Genomic DNA, 12,318 nt, shown 5'->3' on the forward strand with positions numbered 1-12,318 from the left:
AGTCAGATATCATTGAACATGTGAAACACCGCGCAGATGACACTAAGATAACGGGTAACACAGATCCCAATACACTCAATATCAGCGGATAAACACCACATTAATAGTCGTGAAAGGATCTGTGGATCAATCAGAACATATATCAGGGAAATAATTAGCCTACTCAGTCACTCATGGACGCACACTTTAGCACCCACAACAAGTTATCTAGCACATATCAAGGGGATGTATTTCGACTGACTTGATCCGCTGTATAATGCCGTTGATTGACAGGCACTCTAAGCTCCGCCTTTCCAACACTTTTAGTTTTGTTTCTGTTTTGAGTTATGGTGTTGGTAAAGTAGTTTCCTTTATTATTCTTATATAGCTGTTATTCTTAATATTTATTGTTGTGTAGTAATTTTGTTGTACCACATAAAGCAATATCTGTCAGAGTCTGCTTTTAGCTCTTTATGGTTACTCCAGGGAAGATTGTGCATCAGCATTAGATGCTGTAAATGTTCTGCCCTTTACTGAAACAGGAAATATGATTGGTTAAAATATCCAGTTGTGTCTGAAATTAATGTTCTGATTGGTGGATCATCTTAGTCTGTGTTACCTGTGCCATCAGTTGCACTCCCACCTACCACCGCTCCTGTGCATTTAGAGAGAATGTTTGTGCACTTAAAAGTCAAAAGGCTACTCATTGTTCTGGTGGCCATACATATCATTACTTATTTCAGGTCGGCATACGCAACATCCTTAGAAAGATAGTTGGGCGTATGGTGTTTTTCTGTGTATGCCCTTGAGAAAATACCAATAAATACAGCCTAAATGCAACTCTGTTAGTCATATTTCTATACATTATTCTACAGTATTACATCATAATGAATTATATTGGTTGATATTGGCATGCTTTAATTGGTTAGGATTTTATCAGAAGCAGAAAATCAACACACACACACACACACACACTTGTTAGGCTTTTATTTGTGCATGTAACATTGAAACTACATCAATAAGGTGTATGGTTGGTGCTTCATCATCAAGTTTTTTGCTGATTTCTTTTGTACTAACCAGCAGATGAAACTGTTTTGACACTCAGCTTTTGAATCTTTTCCCGGGACAATCAGAGAACAGCTTCAGAGTTTCACAATGCTTCATTTCCCCATTCCTAACCTGCTGTCCTAAAAGCAGAAGAGTGTGATTATTTTGATTGTTAAAATACTTTCTACATGTTGTTTGTCTCTTTCAGACTCCTCCTCTTCAGATGTGAAACTATTAAAACAGGATCCATTTTGTTACGAGAAGAAAATTTTACGACGATCGAAACAGAGAAAAAGTTCGACAGTTTTTGTTCCACTGAATCGTCTGAAACAATCAATAAATTCATTGTGAAGTATTTTGTAGGTGATATTCTAGTCAGTAAAGAGGAACATCAACAGTTCTTGACAGGTGAGTACTGAACTGCTGTTAAACAAACCAAAACTCACAAGACAACAATAATAAACCTTTCAAACTATCAGCTACAGTAAGACATCTAACAGATATCTAAGTATTAATCACAGCAGAACAAACAGATACTGAGACTTTTGCTCTTTTATCTGAATTGTCAGTATGTGTTCAGTTTCTTTGGCACTGAAATGTTATTTCTTCTATTGACTTGAAACGCTGCTTTGTTTTCTTCTGTTGAGTCTTCTGATGTTTTCTCTTTTTGCTGGTGTTTAACATGTCATAAAAGCTGACAGTCTGCAATTGAACCTCATTGATTCATTTCTAATGGAATATTCTAGAGGACAAATAAAAACAAATATGTGTCAGTATTGAACAAATAAACACGTCACAAATATAGATGATGTCCCGTTTGTTGACAGGTGTTCAGTGGACTGTTCAGATGATGTCATGGACTCCACAAAGGATCTCAGTGGACAGACAGACACAGGGAAGGTCAAGAGGTCAGAGGATTTCAATGCTTTAATAAAATACACTGATAGATATTTCTGATATGCTGCACAACACTACAGTATAAAAACACTGAGGAGAAATGAGAACAGACTGGATTATCTCAAGTATAAACATGTGAAACAGCTTTAGGGTAAAGTGAGATCTACAGTCAGATGACAGTGAGACCGGTTTGATTCAGTCACAGACAGAACTGGAAAAATGTACATTATTTAGGATTGGGGTCAAAGGTCATTTGTGTGTATGTTTCTCCTGTAAATGTAAATTTGATGATTTAATTCTTGTGAAAACAGTTTTTCAGAAAGCAGCACATTGCATTGTATAGTGTACATCAATTCTGTGTATTTATTGGCATGTAAATTTGAAACTCTTCAGTCGTAGCTGAAAGTTATTCGGCCCTCGTAAAAGAGTCCCCCTTCATCCACTAGACAGACAGATAAACTCTTCCACAAGTGAGTTGAACTGAAGCATGGATTTATTAGCACACCACCACTTAGGGTTGCCACCTGTCCTGTAAAACTAGTGATCGTCCCATATTTAAAGATAAAATGATGCGTTCCATATTGAATCAATATGTGATGCAATTTGTCCCGGATTTATGATGGTCAGATGGCGTCACTGTGAAATCTTTCCAGATATGCATTTAAACATTAAATTAAGTTGGAAAATGTCTCTTCAGTGGGTAATACTGTGGAGGGTGCGGTAAGGGACCATCTGAAATGTCCACAAATGGTGGTAAAACTGTGGAGTTTTTTTTCTATTTAAATGTTCAATAAGATCAAACAATGTATGAATACAATCATAAAGACAAGTACAGGTGAAGGAAGAAAATAAACAATAAAATAAATAAAATAAACTAAACCATCCAAAATGTATACATAAATAAGATCAAGAAGACAGTTAACTGAAAAAAATTGTAATACATATATTTTTAACATATTAATGATGTATTTTCATGGCTCAAGAAAGTTCTCATTTTAGCATATAAGAAACGATATACAATTTTTATTAATAACGCATAGTATTATATTATAACCCCATCCCCCTTATTAAGTGTCCCTTATTTTGAAACTTCAAAAGAGTCAAACCTAAATAAAGAGGAAGAGAGTTAAACTGAAATAAAGGGGTGAAAAAGGCACAAATAAGTTCATTAAGTCTGTACATTAAAGAAATGTAACAGTTTGCTTAAATAACTGCCGTGTATAATATCCTGAAAACACAATAATGATGCAGATTCATGTACCATTACACTGCAGGTGATCTTTCTAAACATCAAACTTAACCTTAAATAACGTCATCAATATCAAACATAAGATGAAGATAAACATCTCATAAACACTGATACTTACAGACTGTTAGGTTTGGCAGAAGGAGGCAGACGAGGAGTGAGGATCTACTTGCAGTTCTTTTAATGATATGAACAAAAGAGTGAACAGGATAACTAAAATAAAACAACACCAGGAACAAACAAAACAACCACGAGGGGAAAACACAACATAAACATGAAAAATCATCAACGGAGAACACGGGCAGGATATAAACACACAGACTACCATAACATGCACAAACAATGACCGACAGGGGAATGGAGAAACAGCAGGGTTTAAATACATAGACACAGGATAATCACAAACGACATTCAGGTGCGAACAATGACAGAGTGCTGGCAGTAATGAGGGCCGGGAATTGTGGGAAGTGGAGTTTTTTAACAAAGACTAGTGAAACACAGTGCAGACAACAAGGGAATCGTGACATAACCCCCCTCGAAGGAGCGGCTTCCAGACGTTCCTAAAAGAAAAAAAAAAAGGAATACCCAAATAAAAAAAAGAGATCGTCCAAGGAGTGAGGGGGGGCAGGCAGACCAAAGAGGGCTCCAGGGGTAAACAGACAGACCAAGGGAGCACAAGGGGCAAACAGACAGTCCAAAGGGAAACATGGGGCAAACAGACAGTCCAAGGGGGCACAAGGGGCAGACAGGAAGTCCAAGGGGGCACAGGGGCAGACAGGAAGTCCAAGGGGGCACAGAGGGCAAGAAGGCAGTCCAAGGGGGCACAGGGGGCAGACAGGCAGTCCAACGGGGCACAGGGGGCAAGAAGGCAGGGGAGCACAATATGGGGACTGGGTCACGTGGCTTGGGAGGCGGCCACAGGGCAAGGACAGAGTGGGACGGAGTGGTGGTGGCGTAGTGGGCTAATGCGCATAACTGTTAATCAGAAGGTCGCTGGTTCAATCCCCACAGACACCACCATTGTGTCCTTGAGTAAGGCACTTAACTCCAGGTTGCTCCAGGGGGATTGTCCCTGTAATAAGTGCACTGTAAGTCGCTTTGGATAAAAGCGTCTGCCAAATGCATAAATGTAAATGTAAATGGACAGGGTCTGGAGGCCTGGGAGTCGGCCACAGGACAGGTTTGGGAGGTCTGGGAGTCGGCCTCAGGACCACAGCCATGGGGAACTCAGAGGGCGGAGCCGAGGTAGGCGGAGCCGTGGACTGTTCAGGAGGCGACGTCGTAGAAGGCTCAGGAGGCGGAGCTGATGGAGGCGGAGCCGAGGAAGGCTCTAGAGGCGGAGCCCTGGAAGGTTCTGGAGGCGGAGCCGTAGGAGGCTCTGGAGGCAGAGCCGAGGGAGGTGGCGCCGTAGGAGGCTCTAGAGGCGGAGACCTGGAAGGCTCTGGAGGCGGAGCCAAGGGAGGTGGCGCCGTAGGAGGCTCTAGAGGCGGAGCCCTGGAAGGCTCTGGAGGCGGAACCGAGGGAGGTAGCGCCATAGGAGGCTCTAGAGACGGAGACCTGGAAGGCTCTGGAGGCGGAGCCGAGGGAGGTGGCGCCGTAGGAGGCTCAGGAGGCGGAGCCGAGGAAGGCAGAGCCGTGGAAGGCCCAGGAGGCGGAGCCATGGAAGGCCCAGGAGGCGGAGCCGTGGAAGGCCCACGAGGCGTAGCCGTGGAAGGCAGATCCGTGGAAGGCTCAGGAGGCGGAGCCGTGGAAGGCAGAGCTGTGGGAGGCTCAGGAGGCGGAGCCGTGGATGGACCAGGAGGCGGAGCCGTGGAAGGCAGATCTGTGGAAGGCTTAGGAGGCGGAGCCATGGAAGGCAGAGCCGTGGGAGGCTCAGGAGGCGGAGCCCTGGGAGGCTCAGGAGGCGGAGCCCTGGGAGGCTCGAGAGGCGGAGGCTCGGGAGGTGGAGCCCTGGAAGGCTCGGGAGGCGGAGCCCTGGAAGGCTCGAGTGGCGGAGCCCTGGAAGGCTCGAGAGACTCGAGAGGCGGAGCCCTGGAAGGCTCGAGAGACTCGAGAGGCAGAGCCCTGGAAGGCTCGAGAGGTTTGAGAGGCAGAGCCCTGGAAGGCTCGAGAGGCGGAGCCCTCGGAGACTCGAGAGACTTGAGAGGCGGAGCCCTGGGAGGCTCGGGTGGCTCGAGAGGCGGAGCCCTGGAAGGCTCGAGAGGCGGAGCCCTGGGAGGCTCGAGAGGAGGAGCCCTGGAAGGCTCGGGAGGCGGAGCCCTGGGAGGCTCGGGAGACTTGAGAGGTGGAGCCCTGGGAGGCTCGGGATGCGCTGGCTCTTGGACGGTCATGGCTACAGGTGCTGGCTCTTGGACGGTCATGGCTACAGGCGCTGGCTCTTGGACGGTAGAGGCTACAGGCGCTGGCTCTTGGATGGTCGAGGCTACAGGCGCTGGCTCTAGGACGGTCGAGGCTACAGGCGCTGGCTCTAGGACGGTCGAGGCTACAGGCACTGGCTCACTGACGTTCGAGGCTACAGGCACTGGCTCACTGGCTGCAGGCATTGGCTGGTTGGCCGTGGTTGGCGGAGGCTGGAGAGCAGAGGCCTTACTTCTCCTCCTCCTCCGGGCCGACGAAGTTGGCAGCGCTGGCTCATTGCTCAAGGCAGGCGTGGGGGTTGGCTTGCTGGCAGGTGGAGCAGGCGAAACAGGACGAGCCATGGACGACTGGAGGGTCACCACTGTGGGAGGAGAGGCAGGATCCTCCTCCACAACACCCACAGTGAACGGCGAGCCGCATGCCAGAAGCGTCTCCTCCACAAAATCGCGGAGGGTCCAGCCGCGCGTCGCCGGTGGCAACTGCTCCTTGAGCGCACTGTTCACGTTGGCCCGGAAAAACACCACCAGGGAGGAGTCAGGGAAGTCGGTGGCACTCGCAATCGCGAGAAAATCGCGGATGTGGTCTTTCACCGGACGGTTTCCCTGCATTTCCCTGAGTTTTTTAACTAAGACTAGTGAAACACAGTGCAGACAACAAGGGAATCGTGACACAGACAAACTTCTATAAATGATTGAAAAGATGATTGACAGATTTAAGACAGCTGTCATCAGCAGATATCAGCATCAACTGAGTAAAACCAGATGCACCACCTAGTGACACAGAAATAAACTACAGAGAACAGAACAAAAGTCTTTCCAGCTTTAGTGACATTCAGATCAGATCTGCTGTGTAATGTCATGTGCTCAAATATATCTTCATCAAATAAGCAGAAGTGAAATTGCTGAATGTTGAACTAGGACTGTGCATTGAACATGACCAAACACTGGAAAAGAACATGTTACCCCCTTGAAGAAGAGAGAAATATTGGGAAGAGTAAAACTGAGAAACTGATGAGAGGAAAAGAGTGTTTGTGAGAGTTTGTAGTTTTTAAAACAGTGTTTAATTGCTGTTGTGTTTTAGTGTCATTCATGGAGAATCTCCTGAATCCAGCTGTGTGTCCATGAAGAGTGACCGGTCAATGGAGTGTCCACCTGAATTCAGTTCAGGAGCCCCTTGTGCTGATGTGAGGTGAGGACTCTCATGTTGACTGACAGTATGAACGTGTACACCACAGTCTGAGGGACGATTAGAAAGAATCCAGTGTAAAAAATATAAATCTAAAAGGAAATATGCAATTATAATAAAAATAACGAGTCCTTCTACAGCTGATTGCTTTACTGTAACAGTTTCATTTGCATCTATTCACAAGAGTTTCAGCACTTGATAAATGTATTTCCTTCTGCTCTAGTGTGTGATGGCCGCAGTGTTTGTGTGTTTACTGTTACTGTTAAGAGTGTTGCCACGATGCCAACATAAAATACTGCCTTTTGCAACATGGTGAACAAAACACTGCAGCGTCAGAATATAAGATCCAAGAGAAAGTAAATAAGACAGAAATATAATACTAATATATTAATCCTCAAAGTAATAATAATAAAACTGTATCATGTTATAATGACAAACTGGACAACAATAAATGCTGTAAGTGATGGTTATAATATTAATAAATACCAACTAAATTCCAAAATGTTACTGGTGAAGTAGATTCTTGCACACCCTGTTCACAAAAAAAAACAACAACTGGAAAACATCATTCATTATAATTAACTAGATTTTTATTTCATTAAACATTTTGAGTGTACTTTGCTACAACGGCTTATAGGATGAATTTAAAATTATGATTTAAAAATAAATTTTGCGTCATTTAAGCAACTATTTTCAAAATGGGGCCCCGGGTTGGTCGGTTGCTTGGGGCCTCAGAAATCGTAATCCCACCCCTGCTTGTAATGTCCCGTTATGTCGTGTTTTGTGTTCTGAATGATCAAATAAAACACACGTCCTTACTGCAGCTTCAGGATTTCTCAGTTCATTAAAAATGAAAATTGTGTCATAATTCACTCACCCTCATGCAGAAGACACAAAAGCAGATGTTTTAATGAATATGGTGAGTGGTCTTGTTAATACAATGGCAGTGGAGAGTGACTCACTTTAAAACTTAAAATAAAAGTATAAATGTGTAATTTTTCAGTGTAAATCTTGACGTCTGTTGTGCATTCATGAGTGCTGTGAGAGATGTTTGTTCACAGCAGCTCGAGTGTTTATGTGAGAACTTATGTTGATGTTAGTGCTTAATATTGCAAGTTCTCATGTGACATTGTTTATCTCATATTATAATATGTTTATCATAGTAATATCATGTTTATTCATAAAAACAATTCAAAATTACTAAAAATATGGACTCCTTTATTGGTATCTGTGGCAGCGGGGGCGTGGTCAAGCACCGTCCGGAAGAGGAAAGCGGTAAGGGCGCTTACACCTGAGCTAAATTATGCCTAACATCTGTCTCTAATTCCAGTGAGCACGAGGAGAGCGGCATAAAAGCAGACACAGAGCCTCCAGTCGGGGAGACCCGACAAGCGAACCCAGTGTGCTTGTATGATAATATGTTAGATTATGTTGTATGAGATCGTTGTACATTATTGTGAGAAAGACGGCAATTAAAGCCTTACCTTTTAGTTGGAGCCTCGTTTCCTGTCATCCTTCCCGTGAGGGTTTTACAGTGACATTGCAAGTTCTCGTGTGACATATAATATATAAGACACATCATTAAATGTGTTTTATTGTACTGGATGTTGAAATTATGTTTTCAGATTACTAAAAAAACACATGAACTAAAATCTGTTTAATTGCTGTTTTAGTGTCATTCATGGTGAATCTCCTGAACCCAGCTGTGTGTCCATGAAGAGTGACGGGTCAATGATACAACCAGTTAACTTCAGTTCAGGAGAGTCTTTGATCAACTACAGAAACAAACAGGATGCATCAGAGTCAACTGCTGGGAAAATGCCATTGGACTCCATTTTTGAGGTGTGTGAGAGATAGAGAGAGTGAGACCACACACATATAGGCTGTTTTTTTTTAGCTCATCTTAATAACACACACACACACGCACGCACGCACGCACGCACACACACACACATTAATGAATTCAAGACAACTAAAGCACAAATAAAATGATTGTCCTTGAGTAAGGCACTCATTGGTTATCCACTGATCGTTCAGTTCTTGTCTGTTACTGAATGAAGTTTGTTGTTTGAATGTTCACTGATTTCAGGAACTTGAGCACAAAATCATCTCTCTGATGAAGAAAGAGCTGAAGAGTTTCAAGAGACTACTGATCTCCGATTCCCCAGCATGCTCTGAGAGAGAGGAGGAGGATGATGAAGGTCAGAGCAGAGTCAGAGAGGGGTTTCTGAAGATCACACTGCACGTCCTGAAGAAGATGAAGCAGACCGACCTCGCTAACACACTTCAAACCAGTAAGAGCTCGCACTCACGTCACTATTACATCACGTCACCTTCAGAGGAAACACACAGTGTCTGGATTCACTCAATATTAGTGAAAGAAAATAAACTTCATGTCTAATGACCATTAAACATCAAGATCAATTATAATTCCCATTTCTTTTCCTCTTTACATCAGAACTGATTTCTGTGCATCAACAAAAACTCAAAACAAAACTAAAAGAGAAATTCCAGAGAATTACTGAAGGAATGTCAAATCAAAGCAGCTCAACACTTGTGAATGAGATCTACACAGAGCTGTACATCACAGAGGGAGGGAGTGCAGAGATCAATAATGAACATGAGGTGAGACAGATTGAGACAGCATCCAGGAGAGCAGAGACACAGGAAACACCAAGCAAATGCAATGACATCTTTAAAGCCTTACCTGGACAAGACAAAACCATCAGAACTGTGCTGACTAAAGGAGTTGCTGGAATTGGGAAAACTTTCTCTGTGCAGAAGTTCATTGTGGACTGGACTGAAGGAAAAGCAAATCAGGATGTTCACTTCATATTTCCATTTCCTTTCAGAGAGCTCAATCTGATGAAGCACAAAAATATCAGTCTTATGGATCTTCTTCATCAGTTTTTCACAGATACAAAAGAACTGAGAGAATTGAAAACATTCCTTGATGACTACAAAGTCATTTTCATTTTTGATGGTCTGGATGAGTGTCGACTTCCTCTAGATTTCCAGAACAATGATATTTTGTGTGATGTGACAGAATTGGCCTCAGTGGATGTGCTGCTGACCAACCTCATCAAGGGGAATCTGCTTCCTTCTGCTCTGCTCTGGATCACCTCTCGACCAGCAGCAGCCAATCAGATTCCTCCTGAGTGTGTTGACCAGCTCACAGATGTACGAGGCTTCAAAGACCCTCAGAAGGACGAGTATTTCAGGAAGAGAATAAAAGATGAGCATCTGGCCAACAGAATCATCACACACATGAAATCATCAAGAAGCCTGTACATCATGTGTCACATACCAGTCTTCTGTTGGATTTCAGCCACTGTTCTCCAGAGACTGTTGAGTGAAGCAGAGAGTGCAGAGATCCCCAAGACTCTCACTCAAATGTTCACACACTTCCTGATCTTTCAGAGCAAACTGAAGAGCCAGAAGTATGATGGGAAATGTGAGGTGGATCTTCAGCAGGCTAGAAAGAGGATTCTGTCTCTGGGAAAACTGGCTTTTCAACAGCTAGAAAAAGGGAACCTGATCTTCTATGAGGAGGACCTGAGAGAGAGTGGCATTGATGTCAGAGAAGCGTCAGTGTACTCAGGAGTTTGTACCCAAATCTTCAGAGAGGAGTTTGGACTGCACCTGGGGAAGGTGTTCAGCTTTGTGCATCTGAGCATTCAGGAGTTTCTTGCTGCTCTGTATTCTTTTCTTTCCTTTTCTAAACAAACATCAGGTCTCTTCAGTATGTTTAGGTCATCTATGAGTGATCTCCTGAAGAGTGAAGTGGACAAGGCTTTACAGAGTGAGAACGGACACCTGGACCTTTTCCTTCGATTCCTTCTGGGTCTCTCACTGAAGTCCAATCAGACAATCTTACGAGACCTACTGACACAGACAGGAAGCAGCTCTGACAGCAAACAGGAAATAGTTGAGTACATTAAGATGAAGATCAGGGAGAATCCCTCTCCAGAGAAATCCATCAATCTGTTCCACTGTCTGAATGAACTCGATGATCATTCTCTAGTGCAGGAAGTACAAACATACGTGAACAGAAGAGATATCAATCGTCTCTCTGAAGTCCGTCTCTCTCCTGCTCAGTGGTCAGCTCTGGTGTTTGTGTTGCTGAACTCAGAAGAGGAGCTGGATCAGTTTAATCTGAGGAAATATGATCCATCAGATGAATGTCTTCTGATGCTGCTGCCGGTGATCAAAGCATCCAGAAAAGCTGAGTGAGTAATTTAGTGTTTTAAACTCACTTTATTGTAATTAAATAGCAGAGGTTAGATTTTAATGTATTATGTTAGACTAAAAACAACCCCTTATACTATTTTGATGTTTGTTTGGTTTAATATGTTATTTTTTATAGTTTTACCTTCATTTTAAACAGACATTGTAGCCAAATAGATTCAAAATGTTTAATGCAAAGTTAATAATCTAGTTTAAAACAACAAAAGCATGTTTTCTACAGTTTTCCACTAAATAAATACAAAACGATACTTTATTTACTTTATACTGATACTTTATCATTTTATTTATGCTTCCACATACAATAATACACATCAGCCTCATAAATAAATCATAATTTACCGGCATATATTTTTACTAAAACATTTCTTTAATGAACATGATGTGCAAAAACCCAGTTAAATATGATACAATACTGAATTATTATTGGGGGACTCAGTCAAGTTTATTATTATAATATAATACTGAATAATTATTACTATTATTTTAAGTATTTGATTGTTTTATATTTAAGTAATTTATTTGTCATATTGTAGCTTCCTTTATACCTGCAATCTTTATTTTACCCAGTTTTTCTGTTTCTGTTTTGATAATCCTTTAATGGATTTTACTAAAAACAATGTTAAATTATGTTATACTATAATATATAAAATTGCATTAAGATGTGAATAATATAGCGATCAATATTTATTTAGATTGGTAAGGGAACTTAGAGGGTTCGTGGAAAAAGTCCTATTGAGATCAATGGCCATTGTACGTTTGACGGATGCGAGGGACGGTGACAGGTCCGTGTACCGCCCTCCTGTAGACGATCTCATGGGACAGATGGAGCCTATCGGTCTGTGGATGGCCAAATTTCCATGTAGCCTGCAGTCCGGAATACATGCCCGAACGGACACACATAGGGGGGTCGGGGCGGGGCTGTCCACGGACCCATTATCATCCCCCTGACCCACTATTTTACCGAAACTGACCAGTGAGACCCCCTGACCACCCTGGGGGGGTGGGCTGTCCACGGACCCATTATCATCCCCCTGACCCACTATTTTTCCAAAAGTGACCAATGAGACCCCCTGACCACCCGGGGCGGGGCTGTCCACGGACCCATTATCATCCCCCTGACCTACTATTTTTCCAAAAGTGTCCAATAAGACCCCCTGACCACCCGGGGGTGGGGTCTGTCCATGGACCCATTATCATCCCCTGACCCACTATTTTTCCAAAAGTGACCAATGAGACCTTTTTTTCTAGAGCCACGTGCTCTTGGTATGTCTTTCGGGGGACGTCAGGCTACCGCCGTGTGAAATTTGGGGGCTGGGGGAGCTTTCTAGAAAAAGCCCACGTGCAATTTGTTTCATTCG

General features: G+C 43.2%; 2 protein-coding genes across 2 annotated transcripts in view; both read left to right on the forward strand.

The window, feature by feature from the left end:
- The window catches only part of LOC127650624 (NACHT, LRR and PYD domains-containing protein 12-like), a 174,979-nt gene that overhangs the window by 127,214 nt on the left and 35,447 nt on the right, over nucleotides 1-12,318 (forward strand). Inside the window, exons 3-6 of the mRNA XM_052136151.1 lie at nucleotides 6,608-6,715; nucleotides 8,386-8,554; nucleotides 8,802-9,006; nucleotides 9,171-10,941. Of these exons, the coding sequence (XP_051992111.1) occupies nucleotides 6,608-6,715; nucleotides 8,386-8,554; nucleotides 8,802-9,006; nucleotides 9,171-10,941 (2,253 nt within the window). The remainder of the gene's footprint in view (nucleotides 1-6,607; nucleotides 6,716-8,385; nucleotides 8,555-8,801; nucleotides 9,007-9,170; nucleotides 10,942-12,318) is intronic.
- The window catches only part of LOC127650634 (NLR family CARD domain-containing protein 3-like), a 222,841-nt gene continuing 211,830 nt past the window's right edge, over nucleotides 1,308-12,318 (forward strand). Inside the window, exon 1 of the mRNA XM_052136193.1 lies at nucleotides 1,308-1,434. The gene's annotated coding sequence lies outside the window, so the exon portion shown is untranslated. The remainder of the gene's footprint in view (nucleotides 1,435-12,318) is intronic.

Source organism: Xyrauchen texanus, chromosome 10 (assembly GCF_025860055.1).
Source record: "Xyrauchen texanus isolate HMW12.3.18 chromosome 10, RBS_HiC_50CHRs, whole genome shotgun sequence".
NCBI classification, from domain to species: Eukaryota; Metazoa; Chordata; class Actinopteri; order Cypriniformes; family Catostomidae; genus Xyrauchen; species Xyrauchen texanus.